General features: G+C 31.2%; 1 protein-coding gene across 5 annotated transcripts in view; it reads left to right on the top strand.

Annotated features, from left to right (window-relative positions):
- LOC142319753 (uncharacterized) overlaps positions 1 to 21498 on the top strand; it is a 105742-nt gene that overhangs the window by 41462 nt on the left and 42782 nt on the right. For all 5 annotated transcript variants that reach the window (XM_075357386.1, XM_075357384.1, XM_075357383.1 and 2 more), the window contains exons 6-9: positions 645 to 788; positions 5276 to 5467; positions 16331 to 16453; positions 18002 to 18265. In XM_075357386.1, the coding sequence (XP_075213501.1) occupies positions 645 to 788; positions 5276 to 5467; positions 16331 to 16453; positions 18002 to 18265 (723 nt within the window). The remainder of the gene's footprint in view (positions 1 to 644; positions 789 to 5275; positions 5468 to 16330; positions 16454 to 18001; positions 18266 to 21498) is intronic.

The raw sequence follows: 21498 nt of genomic DNA, 5'->3' as shown, positions 1-21498 counted from the left end.
TACTTTTGTACAACATTAAATTTTCTTCACAAAAATTTTTTTCATTTATTAATACTAAGTATTGATTTTTTTTTTGTTTCAAAATTTCTTTGTTTCAAAATGCTTGTATAATTCTCAAGAAAATATTAGAAAAAAAGAAATATATATATATATATGCTTAATGTTGAAATGCAAACAGCACATGCAGTGTATTTCAATGACACATTTATTAGTGAATTCTTACAGGGTTGTTTTTAAAGATGTTTTTAGCTCCAGCAGTTTCCTGAAGAAAGATTTAATAATAATGTTTATACATATGTAATTCTTACACATATTATACATATGTTAAGAGAAGTTAAGGAGAGAATTGTTTCTTCATGTTTCAGTGTTTCAAAATGTATTTTACAGACCAGTTAATTTTGGTGGTGATCATATTCTGACTAGTTTTGGTTTTGTGCGCTACTGAAGGTAAGGCTATTATATATGTTGGAAAAAAAATGTGTCATTAATTTACGTGTTGCTTGTATGCTGGATACGTTTTACACATACAGTGGTTAACTGATAGCACAAAAACACTACTCTATTAGGAAATTTTTAATAATATTAATTAATGATTTTATTTGTATGATCTGGGATTAATTCAGGCCTTAATTTTTTGTTTACAGGCAGGCACAGGAGTACAGTAAAGGTGAGCAGTACAATGAGCTGCTTGAAAATAGTGTTGGATTTAACAACCCCAGTAATATCAACTGTCTCTCAAATACTCTTGGACTGGGAATGAACAATTTTACTTATATGAATGGCATGAGGTAATGGTATTTTTATTTGTATTTAAGGTATTTCAGTTGCAGAAATTATTATATGCATAATTTTGAAATGGCAAAATCAGAGTGTAATTTTGAAGCAGTAAACTGTATCTGACAAGAGATATGTATAAATTTTATTTTTTATTGTATTTTATCCGCTCTTAAGATTATTAAAAATAGTAGTATGCAAGCATAACTTAATGGTTGAAAACAGCATCCATAAGAAGGATTTGTGAATGAAACTCGTGTATTGTGTGTGTGTGTGTGTGTGCATGCACATGTGTGCGTGTATATATATATATATATATATATATATATATATATATAGTATGTGGGGTGAGGGAGGCACAGTAACAATCCATTCTCAGCCCAACAGTTCTGAGTTTCTTTAATATTAAGACAGGTTTGGCCTATCTGTGATGAAATTCCACATCTTTAAACAGTAGCCCAGTTGAACATGTGATTTAAGCTACCATGTTTTTGAATAAGGGAAACAAAATGTAATAACTGGGAGCTGTGAGGAGAGTAACTTATACCTTTCATGGAGGTTGGTGAACATGAAAGTGATGTGACTGAAGTTAGTGAATTAGTTTTTATGAGAAGCAAGGACATTTTTATGAGGGCTCTATCCAGAAGGCAACTTATTCAGTTTGCTTTTGTGCCAAAAAAAGATTCCATTATCAGTTGCACAGGCACTAGAAAGTGGGTCACCATCCCACTAAACAGGTTGTAGTATCGAAATTGCAGCATCTAAATCCCCACCACCTCTCATAATGAACTCAGCATCATGAGTATATTTCAGGCTCTGATCTGATATAACATTGTTGTGTGTCTTCTAAGAATCCTACAGACATCATTGTCAGCAACTACTTCCGTAAGCAGATGCACCTACTGACAAGCCATGTGAGTAGTTTTCTGTCTTCTATCTTGCTTCCTTATGATTGTCACCAGTTTCTTCTCTGCCGACCAATTCTCCTTTCCAGCATTTTAGGAACAGTGTTATCAGCTGATATTCCACTGAGCAAATTTAAGCGACCCTCTCTGAATGATGTTCGACAATTAAAAATTGTGTTACCATATTACCATATTACACTGCCCAGTAAATATGTGTCTGATGCATGCTCTTCCCCCTGCGGAATAGGTAGGGGTTAAAACTTTCATGATCAAAAAGTCAGTTTACAATTTCCTTCTAACCCAGGACTTATTTTAAGTATTAACCGGTAAGTTCACCTGCTCAACAGTGCATCCGCCTACCACTTTTGCCATCTTTCCATCAGGCGTATATCAGTGTCCTCTGATTGGCCTCCTTTCAATACTCTCATAGCTTCAATACCGTAAGCTCAATTGGAGGGTTGTCGCTTCAGTAATGTTCTGTAGCAGCTGGCTACAGCCTCTTTATTATTATTGATGTCTTTTTTGTCTCCCATGCAGGTACTCATAAGGTAATGTAGTCCACGCCGCACTCGCCATCACCTTTCTGTTTGATGTGCATGGCCCACTGACATTTGCCATTAGCCGACTTAAGGTTGCAACCACCTTCTATGTCCTTTCTGTAGCTTTTTAGCAATATGGCATAGAAAGCTGTGTGTACCTCCTGTCAAGCCAAATGCCTAAAACCTCTTACCTCTTTTTAGATGTGGAGTTATCAAGTCCTCCTACATTTACTCGCAGAAGATAACAGGCTATTAAGCGTGTTCTTAATATCCAAGAACATTACCATGAGATCCTTTTGCCAGCCCCTTGAACCGCCACCAGTAACTTCATTAGCTATTTGAATAACTTCAGTCACTGCATCCACTCTATATCACTCAGTCCTGAAGCCATACTGGTTTTTATTGAAACCTTTGTTAGCTAACTCCACGCTTAACCTAGTTGCTTTTAAGCTTTTAATTGAGTCTCTCAGAAGATTTACTGAAGCTGTTGAGCAGACACAGGGTTATATAATGATACCAATCCATCCAGACGCCCTTTCTTAACAGGAAGGGAAAGTAGGGTATCTGGATGGACACCCTGCTTGATAACTCCTTCTTCCCTACCAGCCATGTGGAGGGAAAAGAAAAGAGGTGATTAATCAACCTAGGAGCTGCCTCTGATTAGAATAGATAAGGGTAGTTTACTGTGTTGCTCCCATCTTGTTCTGTCTGTGACCACTGGTGTAGGACCCATATTGGACAATCGGGATATATCAGGGAAGTTTTTCTTATACAAGGTCAAACAGTAAAATAATAAGATTGATTATGAAAAAAATTGTTACCTTTTTAGTCAATTGCAATATAGAATGATGAATCTAATTATCATTTGGAAGATGTAGAGGACTTTGTTTTCAAAGGTTTTCTAGAAATGTTGATTTACTGTTTCTCAAAAAGATAAGTAATATTTATAAACAATGCTTATCAAATCTAAAAAAGCACACAAACTTGCATTCCACATGCAAGCTTTTTTTGGTCTTTGTGATTTTTGACACATTATATTGAAGCTTTTGACATCTTGTCTGAATTATACTGGAAGAACCGCCAACCCTGCTAACACAATTTGATAATTCTGGCTTGAGTTCAGTTTGTTTCAAAATTTCAGCTGTCATAATTTTTATGTAAGGTTCACTGTCACTCCTGAGCAGATTTTTGGAAACATTTTGACACAGATTTTCTGCAATCATTTTTACCATTTATCTTTGATTGGATTATACAACTTTACGCATCCTGAATAGGTTGACCTCTGTCCATGAGGTTGATTGTCATTAGTTGTGGTCTTTGTATTTAAAATTTGTTTTGTCTTTTAATGTTAGAAAACATTTTATGAAAATGTAAAATTTGTGTTCTTGACAACATCTTTCCCAAAAGCCGTCTGAAGCTAAGTAAATTGTGGCCCTCTTATAGAGCTGTAACATATTAAAAAACTGTGATGAGAAAGAAAAAACACATCTTTGCTTGTTAACTTTACTGATAGGTCACAGTGATACTGAGAGGTCACAGTGATGTGCTCTGGACTTGTAGTGGTGGGAAGATCAAGGTCAAAGATGTTGTGTTATGCATGGTGCAGGTTTGCTCCATCATCCTAGAAAAAAAAAAAATAATCATTAGCTGCCCTAATTGTGAAAAGTTTTTTCAATCATTTTCATTTTTTGTTAGTATTTTTTTTACCATAAGCTGTTAGTTATGATAGGGCCATTGTTTAGTCAAATCATGGAAAGCAGTTCATTTTTTTATTTACCTTTTTTTAGAATCTAAAGGCTATTGTCCAATTTGGAGATTATTATGGTGAATGATACAGGGGTGTACCTTTCTTGTCAAATAATTGCATTGTGTATTGGTTTTTGTTTTAAGACAAGGTGTTGAAACTATTGATAATGTTAATGAATAAGATCTTATTTAAGCTTTTTTTTTGCGACTTGACATTTAGTAGTTACTTGTACCAGTATTAGTTAGTGAGATCTTCAACAAACTATACTATTCTATGGTTCCGGATTATGTAGTTTAATTTATGTGATAATGCAATTTATGACTGATGCCTGAACAGTATAGCTTTTATTTGCAGCTAGGTTTTTTACTCCAATTCAAGAACTGCTTCTCAGATGTTAGATCACATGCACTTTCTGCAATTGCTTCTCGGTTTCCATTTATTTTCAAGATGTAGAAAGGTATTTTCATTTCTGCTAAAAGTTGTGTATGCCTTTACTCCAGTAACAATGGGATATTAGCCTAATAAGTAAAGAGTAGCATAAAGAACTTCAGCATCACGTTATGGTCTTTATAGGAACTTACTTGTTGATTGCCTTTTTTTTCGTTTTATAGCCCAGTTTTCTCAAAAAACCACTGCAAATAGAATTTTGAAATTTTTTTTTTTTATTATTCATCAGGTCAAAACCCATAAGAAACCATCAAGATTACCCTCTTAATTTGGGTTCCTAGAATTTCAGTATGGCTTTATTTCACTCTTTGCTCTGGAATCATAGCAAAATCTTTCGTCAGCCGTAACTCACTGACAAAGTGTTTTTGTAACTCACTACCAGTGTTATTTTCACTGGTAGAACTCATCCTGAAATTCTTTCTGTTTCTTGGTGAAATACCCTATCTGTATATAATAACTACTTTTACTTCCACTAATATAAACCACCTAATACAGAGTATTAAGATTATATATCTTATTTTAATTATCTTAATAATTAGGTGGTTTATATTAATATAATTTAAAATAAAATTTAATGCTACAGAGGAATATTTATGCATCTTCAAAAGATTAATTTCAGTAAAATATATATAATTAATAGAAATACAGTTCAAAAAGAAGCTTCCTTTTTGCCCATATTATCAATAAAGTTTTGATCTTTAAAATCAAACTGGATTATAAATGAGGCCGGCAGAATTTATTTTAATGTGTTGATGAAGTCTTTATTAATCAGCTAATAAAAATGTTGAAACTGTTTGTTGTACTGTTACTGGTTAAATGTTTTAACAGAATTTTCTTCAGTAATCTTTTTTGTGTAATTTTAGGGATAGGTTTCCTGAAGGTGAATATGCCAGTGAGTTGAGACAAGTTCAAGCTAGCAAATGGGCATTCCGCAGTGTAGCAGAAGGAATCGATCATTTTAAGGCAGGACGTCAAACTGAGGCCTTTCAGTGTTTAAATAAAGCTCTCAATATCGATCCAAGAAACATTGAGGGACTAGTGGCACGTGGTGCATTGTAAGTCACTTTTTTTTTTACTAATTATAAGAAAAATGAATGATGATTTATTATTTTTTTTAACTTAAAAGTTTTGAGCTTAATTTCCTAAAATTTTCAAAATCATATTTTAATTTGCTTTTAATTTTATTAATAGGGTTAATCCATAACAATTCAATTAATTTAATTTGTAAAGGTTGCTGTCAAAATTTATTAATTTTTTTATTTTTTTAACCTAAGTTTGTACTATATTCAGAGAGTTGAAAACAGGTATTCATTAATTTTTTTAGATGTTCAGTTTTATTGAGCAGCCATTTGGTATTTGTGCATCAGTCTATTTTTCATTTTACAAAGGTTTGTGTTAACTCTGTAGCTTCTTAGTTTTTAAAGACATTCAGTTCAAATAAAAACTGTTTTAAAGAGCATAAAATGTACAATATTTTCTGTTTATTATATATTCAGGCCTGCTTAACCGTAAAAAAAAATTGTAAATGTTAATACCGTATTTATTTGAGTACTCCCACCCCGCCCACGAATAAGCCCCGCACCACAATTTTCCGGACCGAAAATCTAAAAAAAAAAAAAAATTAAGTATATATACTGGTATTTTAAAGTGCAACAGATATGATAAAAAAATACGAAAATATTCAGAAAGTAAAGCATTTAATTCATTAATTTAAATTGCAATATTAATATTACATTAATAATTAATTACCGTAAGTACTAGTTTAGTTCAGAATCAATAGCCAGTAAAACGAAAAGAAGATATGTTGAAAAGGATCATTTCGATATACTTTTTAATATGGGATTTATTTTTAATTAATCACTGTCACTGTCAATGTCTGTAGAAGAGTTACCGGTAGTCTCCACGTTGGTCTGCCAAAGGTGATTGTCTTCACTACTATCAAGTTCATTCGATATTCCGCATTTTTTAAACTTTTCCTTACTAATTATATGGAAATACCTTCCCAAGCATCTTTTATCCAAACACAAATCTGTTTAAAATCTGGGCGTTTGATTCTTCCTGCAGGCGTGAGAAAGAAATTTTCTTCGGCCATCCATTTACTGTACAGTTGTTTTAATGCAGATTTGAACGGTTTATTCCGTTCCAGTGGTTGCAAAAGAGATGTAAATCCACCTGGAATTATTACTTTGTCTGTCATACCCTTTTATGTCTTTCACTTTATCAGTCGTATACCCCCAATAACTATCCATTACTAGCATACCGGTATTTATTTTATTAAGTAAATCTCCTGATCGCTTTTGCCATACACACCTGATCCAATCTAAAATTAAGGTTTCATCCATCCAACCTGATTCCTGTGCCCTGATAATTACTCCATTTACCTGTATGGTATGAATTAAAAACAATGTACAGAGGTAATTTTGATCCATCATAAGTTGGGCAAAGCATAACACTACACCTTTGTTTTTCATTACCACCAGTGCGAATCGTAACACATTTTTCATTTTTTACTGTTTTGTCAAATGGCATTTCAAAATATATGGGGGTTTGATCAGCGTTTCCTATTTGAGAAGGCAGATAGCCTTTATCTTTTCTAAGATCTATTATGTATTTGTGAAAATGTAATATTTTTTGTTCATAAGCATCTGGAAGTCGTTGAGAAATGGTCGTCTTTCATCTTACTAACAAATCATTTCATGCAAAAAATTGTGTTATCCATCTACAGCTTGCTTTAAAATCAACTTTATTCAATGATTTAGCGATTTGACGAGCATATGATTGACACATTTCTGTCGTGACAGCATAACCGCATTTCCTTTTTTCCATAACAAAGTCATACAATCTTTTTTCTATGTCTTATGTATTTTGGTTTTAAGTCACAAAAAGCCCTTTTATTACCAGTGTATTTCACCAGAAGTTGTTTCATCTAACGCCAGTCTTGAATGCAGCTTTCATCTATGTCAAATTTTCTTCCTGCCAACTGATTTCCAATTTTTTCAGCCTCTTCTATAATACGCAGTTTTTCATTTACTGTAAAAGATCATAGACGCTGTCCTTTTGTATTCATCTTAATGCCATAATTAAAATAAATCATTGTATTAAACTTTACAAGATAAACTAAACAGATAAAATGCACATAACCATCCACAAATACAAACAGTCAATGACTATGGCAAATAGACAAGACGACGATGGCGATGGGTAACTGATACTGTAACTGTAGTGTCATTAGAACCGGATGCAGCTTATACAGAATAAATCAGTTTTATAAAAATACCATAACTTCGTTCCTATTGTTAATATGAACAGGTTGTTAATAATTAAGGATAATTGGGTATTTCCAGTCTGAATTATCTCAGAATGGACATACTTAAAAAATCTAAAATTTTCAGGAAACATTCTTTCATTTTGTTGTAATAAGTGTTTAAAATTTCAGGAACTGCTATTAAGTCTAGATATGACACTGCTTGTAGTAAAAATCGAACTAACGCAGAAGTGTAATTTGAAGCAATTTTTTTGTAAATATATAGTTCACAATCTGGAATGTGTGTATATATATATATCTATATATTTTTATAGTTTTTATATATATATATATATATATATATATATATAGTTTTTTAATTATGCGTCGGAGATATTTAGTGATGTGCGGTTGGCATCATTTGTTCTGCATAACATTCCCTGTTCTTTCCCTGTAACATGTTCTTGGATTGTTGATATCTCGTTTAGTTTTCGTGTTATTGTTATTTGAGTGCAATATGTTAAGTGTTAGTAGTGATTTTTGTAATGAATGATTTTTTGAAGATTGAATTTTTGTCTTGATGTTGTAGCTGTAAACCCAACTTTCATCTCCTGTTTTGATCCTTTCCATGAATGTTTTATCATCATCGGCTTCTTCAAGGAGTTGCTGGCAATTGTCTACTCGACATTCTTTCTGCTGTTCGGTCATCAAACAAGGAACAAACTTTGCTGCAACTCGATGCATGTTCAATTTTTCAGTAAAAATGTCACGGCATGATCCAATCATGATGCTAACTCTTTTTGCAAGTTTTTTGACAGTCAATCTGTGATGTGCATCATTTTTTGAATGTGTGTGTCTTCAGTTGAAGTCGAAGGCCTTCTTGGTCGAGGGTCATCTTCAGTTGACTGATTACAATTTTTAAATCATGAAAAAAAACTCGCAGAATTTGTAATGTGCATTTTTCAGGAGCAACAATACAACGTAAAATTTTGCGTGAAACTGAGGAAAACTTTCAGAGAAACTTATCACGTTTTGAAACAAGTTTACGAGGATGATGCTCTGGGTCGTATGTAATTCTGCGAGAGCATCATCCTCATAAGCTTGTTTCAAAACGTGAAAAGTTTCTCTGAAAGTTTTCCTCGGTTTCACGCAAAATTTTACGTTGTATTGTTGCTCCTGAAAAATGCACATTACAAAAATCGCTACAAACACTTAGACACCCTGTACTCAAATAACAATAACATGAAAACTAAACGAGATCAATAATCCAAGAACATGTAGTTACAGAGGAGGTTATGCGAAACGCAATGCTGCCAACCCAACCACATGTCACTAAAAAATTTCTCCGTTGGCGCGTAATTAAAAGTTTGGTTTTTTGAACAGATCTTGCATACATACACACAGACATTCCTGAACGCATTAGTAGTGGTGGGGAGTGTACAAGTTCAGACCTGAATGCATTGATTGTTAGCCGTACAGTATTAAGTAGCTGCATTCAGGTCTGACTTGTAAGACTTCCCACCACACAATTAGGGTAGAGAACACAGTTCTGGTCACCTTAAGGATTCATAGCTGCTTTTATGTTTATTGTGCAATCAACTCTGGTGGGGTTAATTTGTGAAATATTAATGTTTTGTTTTTCAGGTTATGTGACATTTTTTATTATTATGGAGTTCTCTGTAGGATTATTAACTGGTGAATTGTGTCATATACCAGCCTTTTTCTAAGGAAATTTATAAATTAAATGATGAGGGAGAGTGAACAATTGTTATTGGAATTTCGATTATCAAGTGAACAAGAAGCTATTTGTAACTGTCATAAAATGAAGTACCTTCATATATTTGTAAGAAACTGTAGTGATCCTTTAAGTATTCACAAAAAGCCTTTAAGAATTGGTTTAAGAGAAATATTTCTTGAACATTTACGAAAAATTCAAAATGTTCCCGTTAATTTAATCCCTGCTAAATCACTTTATGGTGGGTATACATATAATAAAAAAAAATTTTTGGTGTAGTTATAGAAGATAGACAAGTGACAGACATAGATTACTAACCAGACATTGAAAAACGTTACCACAGACATTGAAAAATCCTTTGTTGGCAAAGGTAGTAATTTAAATGTAGTAGATACAGTTTGCAAATCATTGAATCCGTCCTCTACATCCAGAATAATAAAAGTGAGTAAAAGAAAACGTCAGACAGCAGTAAAAACTAAAACAGAAAAAATAAGTTCAGCTGTCAAAGGAAAATTGGCTTCTTCTTTCAATGAGTTTGACAGATGAAGAGGAAAAAGATAAAGTAGATGAAGAAGATTTGTCAAATGAATACAAGAAACTGATGAAAGAAAAATGTAAATTAGCCAAAGAAGAAGAAAAAATAAAGATCATTCTTTGTCTAAACAAAGGATATGTGAAGAATTTAAATGTAACAATCAAGTACAGTATCACGGAACTTGTTGAAAACTCAAGGTAAGTTGTGTTGCCAGATTTAAAAAAGAAAGATGACAAATTAAGAGACAAAGTTGTTAGTGATGTCATTAAGTTTTATGAAGATGTTGATAGTAGTCGATTGTGCCCCTGAGAAAAGGAATGTGTAGGGTCATAAAGTTTACAAACAAAAAAGACTAATATTGTTTGTATTCTTTGAATGAGTTATTTGTTAGTTTTAAACAAAAATACCCTGATCATAAATTTGGTAGTCAGTTTTTCGCTCCTTAAGACCTAAGTGGTGTGTGTTTGTTACCTAGATCAGCTGGTACACACAATGTGTTTATCTGTTAAGTACCACCAAAATGTTAAAATTATGCTTATAGGGGCAAAAATAAATGCAGATGACAAAGATTTAATTGATTTACTGGTTTGTGACTCAGAATAATGAGTGTATGCTTGATCAGTCAATCGTGTCAGTTTTACCCAGGAAAAGAATTTCTTCTTCTACTTTTAAGAGATGGAACTGATGATCTTCCTGATGATGTAACTTTTATGCAGTGAATTAATGCTGATCGAACTGAACTAATAACTCAGGTTATTTTTTTTTGAGGGCTTAGTTGAAAAGCTGTTTATGATAAAATTTCAAAAGCGCAGTCACAATACTTTGAAGAACTCAAGGAAAATTTATCAAAAGATTTTTGTATAACGCTATGTAATTTTGCAGAGAACTTCATATTTGTCCTATAAGACGAAATTCAAAGTTTGAATTGGTCCAATCCACAAGCAACCTATGTGTTTACTGAAAAGATGAAGACAAGATTTATTGCAAGAGCTTATGTGTTGTAAGTGACAACTTGGAGCACAACACCGCTACTGTACATACTTATCAAAAATACTTCATTAAGAAAGTAGCCCCAGAAGTAAAAAAAAATTATATATTTTAGTAATGGAGCCAGCAGTCAAATTCAGACTGAATTTGAGTAGAATTTTTTTTGCTTGCTCACATGGCAAGAATACTTGTGATGGAATCTGTGGATCTACAAAAGAGCTGTGACCAAGGCTAGCTTGCAGCGACCATACAGCAGTCAAATTTTAACAGCTGAAGATATGTACAAGATTTTTTCTTGATAATGTACCAGGCATAAATTTTATCTGTGTAACATCAAAAGAAGTTCAATCAAACAGCATGAAATTACAGAAAAGATTTGATAGTTCCATACAAATACCAAATACAAGATCATCATAGATTTGTACCTGTAAGTCAAACAGATCAGATTTTATCAGAAAAATTTACTGATTGCTGCATTCAAATACTTTCATATACTGTATTTTCATTTGAAAAAAAATGATACAGTAGCATGCATTTATGACAATAAATGGTGGATCGGGAGAATTGAGGAAACAGCAGAGGAAAACTACGACCTCTTTATTGACTTCTTCCATTCACATGGTCCAAAAGCCTCTTTCCAAGCCCCTAAAAATGACTAAGTGCGGGTTCCAGTCTGTAAGGTACTACAGAAACTTATACAAACAGAATTCACAACTGTAGCAGGTCATAGTTTCAACATAGTGAAAAACTGTACAAAAATTAGTCAACTTTTTATAACCATTTCTGAAGAGCAGCTTTGAAATGACACTGTGTCATTTTTTTTGTTAAGATTGTAAACAGCAAAAGTATAACAATGTGTAAATAAAAATAATGTTTTTTTTAGATATGTACTACAAGCAATGGTAATGTCTGCACATATTAATAGTGCTTCTGTAACTAAAATACTAATAAAGTCTCAGTGATGAAATTTTAAACACTTATTACTACCAAATGAAAGAATGTTTTCTGAAAATTGTGGATTTTATAAGTGTGTTCATTCCAAAATATTTCAGACTGAAAATACCCAATTTTTAGAAAAATTGCAATATTTGAAGACCCGTTTAAAAAAATGGAAGCAAACTCTTAAGGCTTGCTTGCAACCTTTTAGGGAAGTAATACTGTAAAGACTATATCCAGGAAAAAAATAGAAGGTGAGTCTTAGTTTTATCTTTAACATTTTTAATTTTAAAAGAGAAGGATTTTAGTTTGAAAACATTAACATTTACCAATTTTTTTGTTTATTTACAGTTAAGTAGAAAATATTGTACATTTTATGCTCTTTTACATGGTTTTTGTTTGAACTGAGAATATCTTTAAAAATCAAGAAGTTATATAACGTTTAACATAAACCTCTGTAAAATGAAAAATAGGCTGATGCACTAATACAAAATGGCTGCTCAAAAAAAGTTGAACATTGATAAAATTAATACTTGTTTTTAATTCTGAGTGTAGTAAAAACTTAGATAAAACAATAAATAAATTTTGTCAGCAACCATCATTGGTTGATTTTGAATGGACTGACCCTCTATTTAATCTCTACTTCTGAATATTTCTGCTAGAATATGCACCTTAAATATTTTTCTTCTTTATTTTTCTTTCTTTACTAAATATAGTAAAGGCACCTGAATATTTAAACAAATTGCAAATTAGTGGTTGAGAACTCTCCCCGTGATCTGCCAAAAATGTGCATAATATTTTAAGTAAATGAAGGTGTTGTAATTTCTGAACATGTGAGGTCTGTTCAGAAACTAACCAAACATTTTTAATTTCATGCAAATGGAGATATTTAGTGTAGCAGCATTGTTACAAAAATCACTACTAACATTTAAACACATTACACTCAAATAACAATAACATGAAAACTAAACAAGGTATCAGCAATCCAAGAACACGTGGTTATAGAGTAGGTTTTGCCGAACACAATGCTACCAACTGCACGTCACTAAATATCTCTGTTGGTGCTTAGTTAAAAATGGTCGGTTATTTTCTGAATAGATCTTGTATGTAATTTTGCCACATTTAGTGGCGAAAAAAAATATTTCAAAATAATTTTCTCATTTAATTAATCTATTGCTAATTTTTCCCCTGTCAGGATATACTTTTATTTAAGTAAAAAATGATCTAGTACAAAAGTGCATTTTCTGTACTTAATTTAAGAACATGACCTTGAAATAAGCTTTATTTTTTTAAATATTTTTCCCCTGCCCACTTTGGAATAGAATTCTACGAATGAAAAATTAGCATGTTGATAATTTTCATTCAGCTGTATATTTAAAAATTACTGTCATTATAATGTTAATAGAAATACTCTTAGTTATAACTGTAAGAAACAGAAATTACCTGGCTTGAAATTCATGCTGTGTAATTACTACAGAGGTAAGCTGTGGATTATAAATCAATGATAATATTTAAAATATTATGTAAGCATTACAATTAAACAACAGGGTCTGTTCAGAAAATAACCAAACATATTTTTTTAATCTTTATTATTAATTTTACAGATTATTGGACCTTGACCCTTCAAAGTACTCCCCTCCCCCTATTCAGACAATTTTCCAGTGGTTCCACTTCACGTTGCAGTCCTGGTTAACTTCATTTGAAATAGCCTTTTAGGTTCATGACAAAATTTCCTTTGTCATCAATAGTCCCAAAATGCCATCCTCTCATCACTGATTTTAATTTTGGAAATAAGAAAAAATCGCAAGTAGGTCTGGCGAGTAGGGAGGCTGAGGAAGTGACAGTCATCTGATTTCTGACACAAAACTGATAAATTGACAAAGCTGTGTATGCGGGCACATTTTCTTGGTGAAGGAACCAATAATATTATTAAATAATTATTATTAATATTATCAAATATTATTATTGTGGTGAATTGTCTCACCACAACTCTAGTCTCTTTTTGCAGATTTTTTCATGTAACCATTGTAAAATGCCTTGATAGTAGGCAGGGCTCACTGTTAACCTTGAGGCAAGAATTAAAAATGTACAATTCCATTAAAACAAAAAACAGAGCATCACTTGGATTGAGACTGATTTTTTTGGGGGCATGGAGATCCTTTGCCAGTCCATTGTGATGATTGAACTTTTGTCTTGATGTTGTAGCCGCAAACCTGGCTTTCGTCTCCCAATATTATCCTTTGCCCCAATTTAAGTTGCCAACAAACATCCACTCAATGTCTTTTTTTTGCTGTGTTTGGTCATTAAACTAGGAACAAGCTTTGCTGCTACTTGATACATGTTCAATAATTCAGTCAAAATGTCATGGTATGTCCGTTTGAGATGCTAATTTTTCTTCAACTTCTCTGACAATCGATCGGTGTTTTGCACGCATCAGATTGTTGATTTTCTGATCGTGTGTTAACAGTTGAAGTCAAAGGCCTTCTTGATGGAGGGTCATCTTCAGCTGATTGATGACCACTTTTAAATTGTGAAAACCATTCATAACATTGCTTAGGACCCAGAGCATCATCTCTGTAAGCTTGTTTCAAAAGTTGAAATGTTTCTCTGAAAGTTTTCCCAGTTTTCACACAAAATTTTATTTTGCGTGAAAGTGGGATTTTGCTCCAGAAAAATCATACATTACAAAAATCATCACTAACACTTAAAAAAACAAAATGAGATCAACAATCCAAGATCATGTGGTTTCAGAGGAGGTTATCCAGAATACAATGCTGCCAACTACACATCACTCAGTATCTCTGTTGTTAAGACAAATTACACAACTAATAGTGAAAACGGTAGACCTTGCACTTGTGCTGATAATGGAAATGCAGATGTAAATAGAGCTTAATAGTAATCTAATATTTGAAGCTAACAGCAAAACTTGTGCAAGGATGTATAAACTTGACCTTGGTCTCAATTGTGTTCAGACAAGCCTTTTGTCAGTAAACTGTGCCAATAAATTCTGATCTGAAGTAGTGCCCCCTGTGATTTCCCCTAACACTTTCTCCACTGTTTATTTGTCTATTATTCCTCATTCTTTTGCAATTCCCATGAGTCAGGTCAGCTCAACTTCCATGGAAATGTAAAAGAAGTCTTATTGTTTTGAAGTTTTCACCATTCCTATTTAAGTTAAACTAGTATTGAGATATCTGTTTGATGAAGCTAAGCTTCCTATGCTGTTTCTAATCAGTAAAAAATCATAGATTTTTTTATTCTACTACTGTAAAGTTCTTGCATTAAGTAAATTAAAAATTTTATAAACTGTGGTGCTGATGTGACTGCAAATCAAAAAATTCACCTAGAAAATTTTGTAACTGCATAAACTTGATTATTTTTTGAAAATTCTGAAATTTTTTTATAACTTTCAAACCTGAACCTGTAAAAACTATCATAGCTAAACATTTTTTATCTGCATAAAAAATTAATTATGTACGTTAAGATCAATAGAAACGGCAAACAGTACAGTATGTATTAATGTATTAAAAAAAATTTGAATAGCTTATCCATATTATTTCTAGCAATTCAATTATCACAAAAATGACAAATTGATGTAAAACATTGTCAAAAATATTGAATTGAAATACTGAAATGAATAATTGAATACAATGTTAAAAATATTTTTTTTATTGTTTTAATTTTTGCATTAATAAAGCATGGTTTATTATTAATTTTCTGTGCTAATACTGTAACAATAAATTTATGTTAAGAAATTCTCATAATACTTCTCCCTCTTCTCCATCTTTTTATATATATATATATATATATATATATATATATATATATATATATATTTCTCAGTTTTGATTTCATTTTTTTGTAATTATTTTATTCTGCATTTGTACTTTTAATCATTACTGTGAACTATATTAATTTTATCAATATTTTTAAAAAAAGATTTTCATCAAATCATTAATAATATACCTATTATTTCCAATAATTGATTTTTGAAGTACCCTGCATCTTCAGTTGGTATTAAATTCTGTAACTACATTAAAACATATTCATTTTATAATTTGTCAATTTGCTGAAATTATTTTCGGTTTTAAAAAATTTGAAATTTTATAAAGAGCATACATGTAAATCCTACTGTTCAGTCTTGGAATGATGTAATATTTAAATTGTAGCATTCTCCTTTGTTCTTGTCATCAATGCCAACTGTTAGATGGAATGCCAAATGTGATGGAATATAAAATGGTGAACCACAAGATCATATTTGAAGATGTTGACTTAATTAAAAACATATAATTTATTAATTTTATATATAAAATTATAGAGATACCATTTTGTTTATATATTCATTTATTTAAATAGAATAATCTATTTATTTATTATGTTTATTTTAAAATCTGTACCTAGAGAGCAAGTTTTAAAAATAAATTTATATCAATACTTATGTTAAGAAACATCCTGCAGTTCTTTTTATTTGAATATTTCAGGTATGCTAATAGTGGAAATTTCAAAAAGGCAATAGAAGATTTTGAATCTGCCTTGAAGTTAAACCCTAACCATCAAAATGCTCGGCGATATTTGGGAGAAACACTAGTGGCTTATGGCAGAAGGTATAAGTTTATTTTTAACATATAAACATTATAATAAAGCTTACTATGTTAAGTTTACTAATTGTATTCTTTGATAGCGAGAAGGTTTTCTGCTTTTAACATATTTTTATTGATTGTAACTCAATTACTCAAAAATCTTTTGTGTTGGGGATAAAATTTATGTGTGTGCTTGCATGTAGAATCTAGAAATTGTTTTTCCCAAGTATTGTAACCTAAATTGAAAGGAACCTCTCAAAAATTTGGATATATCGTTTTTCATTTGAATATAGAGCCCAAAAAACAACGTAGGGATAACTAAATGTATATTTATAATGTTTGTACTGTATTTTGGTTATTTCTGAAATAGGAAAATTTATAAGGGAATTTGATATGATTACTTTTGTTCATGGGCCTTGAAATTTTTATATAAATTTGTGAAAGAGTAGGATAGTTCTAAATTAAAGTTTTGACAACTATTTTGAGATAAGTGTTTTTTTTTTACTCTGTAATAAAAAACATTTTTTTAGTCAGTAGTAGTAGTAGTAGTAGTAGTAGTAGATATAAAAAATTAAATACATTCCCCTATTCAAAAAGAAGAAGAAATTTAAAAGTATTGCAGTTGTATTAAAATACACACAAACAATGTGGTTTTTGAATAGGAGGAGCTCTCTGCCCTATCAAGTTTCCTGGTAGGGAGGGGACAATTAATTTAAGCAATAGAAGTTATTTTGTAATCCTTTGTGTGGAAAGTGGATCTGTGACAGAAAGGTGTAAGGTAGGTTAGATCACTTTGGGACTTATGACGGCTATAGTTGATCCATAAAAAGAATTTTCAAAAAGTACAAAGTATTTCACTTTTTCCTAAACGATCACTTTTATTATTGTTGTAATGTAATGTTCCAATTTTCTTTTTAAGAGGAAGTAGGGTTAATTATAGCAGAGCTTTGCAATAGTGTTTAAAGATTTAATTGTAATCTAGTATTGGCAGGCAAAACTTTGCCCTGATCTGTGTGCCTTTGGTAAAATTAAGCCTGGCTATAATTTTTAGGACCAATTATTGTAAAACAAAAGAATTAAAATATTTTTAAGTCATACCATTTTCAAACATTGGACTTTTTTGGCAACCCTGGACAACACTAAAAAACCAGGACTCTCTGGGCTAATCCTGGATGTATGGTAAGTGTATTTAAAATGTAATAACAGTAATCTGCTGCAACTTATATGGTTTATGATTGCAGAAAATCTATTATAGTTAGATTTTATTTATAGTTTCCACTCTTGTGTATTAATAGATTTTAGTGCCGATAATTGATGACTAAATAAATCCTGAATAGTAAAACTAATCTTCTTGTGCACATTAAATTTTTATTTATAGAACGTTCTACTCTTATTAAAATTAGCAATATTAAAAGTTTCTACCCTCTTTGTTCAATAAAAAAACATTGACATTGAGTAGACTGTTTTTAAGAATAATGCTAGAATTTTTATTATAGATTTTTTAAATTGTAATCTTATGTATAAGTTAGCTCAGAAAACATCTCTGTATTGATTGTTTTGTTAATTCTGTAGCTTTGAAGATTTGAACAAGATGGATGAGGCATTAAAAGCATATGAGAGGTGCCTAACTATTGTCCCTTATCATGAAGAAGCTCAAAACTCTATAGATTATATTAAATCAAAACAGACAAATGGAAGTAGTAAAATAATGGAGGGTGACCTTACTATACCTGGACTTACTCCATCAAAAGCACAAGGAGTTAAAGATACTTTAAAACAATTGATTGGAGATACTGCTGTAAAGGAAGACTCAAAGAAAAAGAAGAAGGAAAAGAAGTGAGTAAATGGTTACTTTTGTTTATGTAAAATGATAATATATAATTTTTTCTGTGTCAAACATTATGAGTTAATATAGTTATAGTACATGCTGAAAATTCTGCAGCCGATTATTAGCCGTGGCAATACGAACGGTGAAAATCATTTAAAAAAACATTTTATAACTTTGAGCATTTTATCTGGAACTCCTAACATGAATTCTATGATTTAGTGTGTTACGCTTAAGTAAATCATCACTTACAGAAAAATAAATTAAATTAATTTTAGAAAAAATAAATTAATATTTGAATAAACCACATTGAAAATAGATAGATAAAAAGTACAGCGATTACAGCTGTTTTTATTTAAAGGGAATACGAGTAGTTTTACGATGCAGAATTATTGATTTTAAGCATATTTTAATGATGTTACTTTCGGTTACGTTTTCATAAGGTCAGTTAGCTTTGTATGCTGTAATAATAATATATATATTACCTTTTCCATTACCTTCCAGAACAGAAAGAACTATCTACCTTTTCCATTACCTCCCAGAACAGAAGAAACTATTTATGATTGGCCCAAAAAACAAAGATGTTTTCTCTTTCTCTTTACTTTTTGCCCTTTTCTATTTATCATTGTTTTATTTTCACCATAATTTCACTGCAGTAAGACAAGAAAGGTCAAACTTTGGAATTTTACAGATGAGTTTGGATTTTTATGAAACCTGCATTATTTTTTTAAATGTATTTAATTAGTAAACAGGTTTTATCTGTTGAAAAAGTATGCAAATCAATTTTTTAGGAAAGAAATTAAAAAATCTTAATCTGTAATTAAAAAATTCTGAAATTTCACCTAGAAATTTTTAAAATAGCACATAGAAAAATTAAAAATGCGATTTAAAATGCCAAATCCAATTTATAGTCGACTGAAAAAAGATTTGTACACTCCCAAATACTTCTTGACATCATGAATTTGTACAGAGCCTGGAAAGAAACAAATATTAAAAAAATAAACTGTATTAATATTGAGATTTTATCTCAAATTAATTATTTATTTTTGATTTTTTGTCAACCAGTGGACGAGTTGGGCAGTGAAGAAGCCCGGAATATTTTTATCAAGTCTTTATTTTAGTCAAAATGGATTGTGGGGAAAAAGCAATAGTGAGGGTATTACATTTTAATTCAAAAAATGTTATGACCTCACTATATTTTATTTTGATATTTGGTGTATTAACTACCCACCTTGTAAGTGGGCAAAAAATATTTTATTATATTTTTAAAAACATTTTTCTTGAGCGACCATTTTCTAGCCAACAGATAGACAGCCATTTTTGTCACTTTTTCCATGAGCTGTAGCATATTTTACATTGTACAGAGGGTCAAATGGAACTTTATCATAGTGTACTCAAAATTCATTTTGTTAGATAACCCAATCTTGTAATATTTACTGAAGTTACGTTTACAAATTGTTTTTTTTATTTTTTATTTTGGGCCCAAAATGAAGGGCTTAAGGTAACAGGCCTGTATTTTACCTTTTAACTCGTAGGTAATAGTAGTATTGGACACTCTGTAACAGTCCAATTTTTTTTTTTATAGAGTTCATTAAAGAAAAGGCTGCCAAATCATAAGATTTTGAGAATGTCTCATGGGGCCCAAAAACCACATGTGGGACATTTGGCAAAAATCTGAAATGTTTACGGTAGTAAGTACTTTTATATACTTTGGAGCCATAAAAACCGCTAAAAACATCATTCCTTCAAACCGTGAACATTGCATCCAAAAGTTTCACAACATGTAGGCTTACTATGAAAAATATTCGAGGTAGTTTGTTACTTAAAGTACACACAAACTCATGATTAAAGACGAAAGTGAATAATGTATGGACATGAATGTTTACGTAATCCTGAATGTAAACATTGTAGAAGGCTCAGCTACTGTTTTGATTTCAGTGTGATATGTTGTATAGTTGCTAGTGTTAATACTGTGGTTAGGTAATGTACGCTTGTTTATAAAGTAATTTTATTATTAGTGAACTTCTCTTTTATGTGGTATCTTTTATTTTTAATTTTATTAATTAAAGAAATTTTTATTTTAACTGTATTGAAACTGGGATAAGACAAAGTCAGGTGCAGGTGGTAATTTTATAATTTAAACTAACTGCATTGTTGTAAGAACCATTGCATTTTATAAAAACAGATTATGAAGTGGTCAGTTTGCATTTACACTGAAATAGTATGTCACAAATTGACTTAGAATAGATCTTCAGTATTGCACAATACTTCAATACTGAGCACAAATAACATTGATATCTTTAAGAAGTGGATGTACCGAAACAATACTTTTCATATAACTGAATATTTACATATTTTCATATTAATGGGAAAAGTTGCTCTGACCCATTTAGCTGTCACACTGAACCGGTTAAGAAATCTCTTTGACACTTTCAACAAACAATCCAAATTTAAAATTAATTTCAGACAGAGCACTGTGTACAAAATGCTTAGGCAAAATACAAAAACCACAAGATTATACAGAAAGCAAACTGGAATGTCAAGATATATCTGAGCCTCAGTGATATATTGGAATTTCCGTGATATATTAATCGGTGAATAAAGCTTATTCAGCATTTGGAATTTCCCTAGTTAAGATTCAACAATTATTGAGCAGCAAAAAGGAACCAATTTTAAATATAAAATCACAAAATTAATATAAATTAAAAGATTCATTTGATTTAAATATTTCTACATAAGAAACCAGTTTAGTACCGTAAAATTATGCTGATTTAGGTAGGGAATATGAAGAATTAATCATTTAAAAGGATAATATGAAAACAGTGTTTGTTTCGTTTAAGAATTTTGTAATATATTCAAGTTTCTTAGTGGACTTTAATTTGGGTGATTCATTCGTCCGGAGGATAAATAATTTTTATAACAATGTGTTGTTGAAAAGCTTTATAATTTATAACATAATGAGTATACATGATGTTTATAAAAAACAGAATACTAAAACTACAATTGTTACAATTTAACGCGAACGCCTATCGTTCAAGTAGAGTAACTGATATGGCTAATTGGTTGAACACACATGACACGTCCACTCGCTAACCGTCTTGCACCGTACAAACAAGAGAAGAAACAAACTCTCCCCACCAAGTGGCCATACTAAAAACTAATTAATTCCTTATGTCATAACAGTGTAGAAACACACCAAACAGTGTTTTCATATTATCATAAGTTTATTACCCTGGAGCATTCA

This window comes from Lycorma delicatula, chromosome 2, assembly GCF_047948215.1.
Source record: "Lycorma delicatula isolate Av1 chromosome 2, ASM4794821v1, whole genome shotgun sequence".
NCBI lineage: Eukaryota > Metazoa > Arthropoda > Insecta > Hemiptera > Fulgoridae > Lycorma > Lycorma delicatula.
This window is presented reverse-complemented; position numbering and strand designations above follow the sequence as displayed.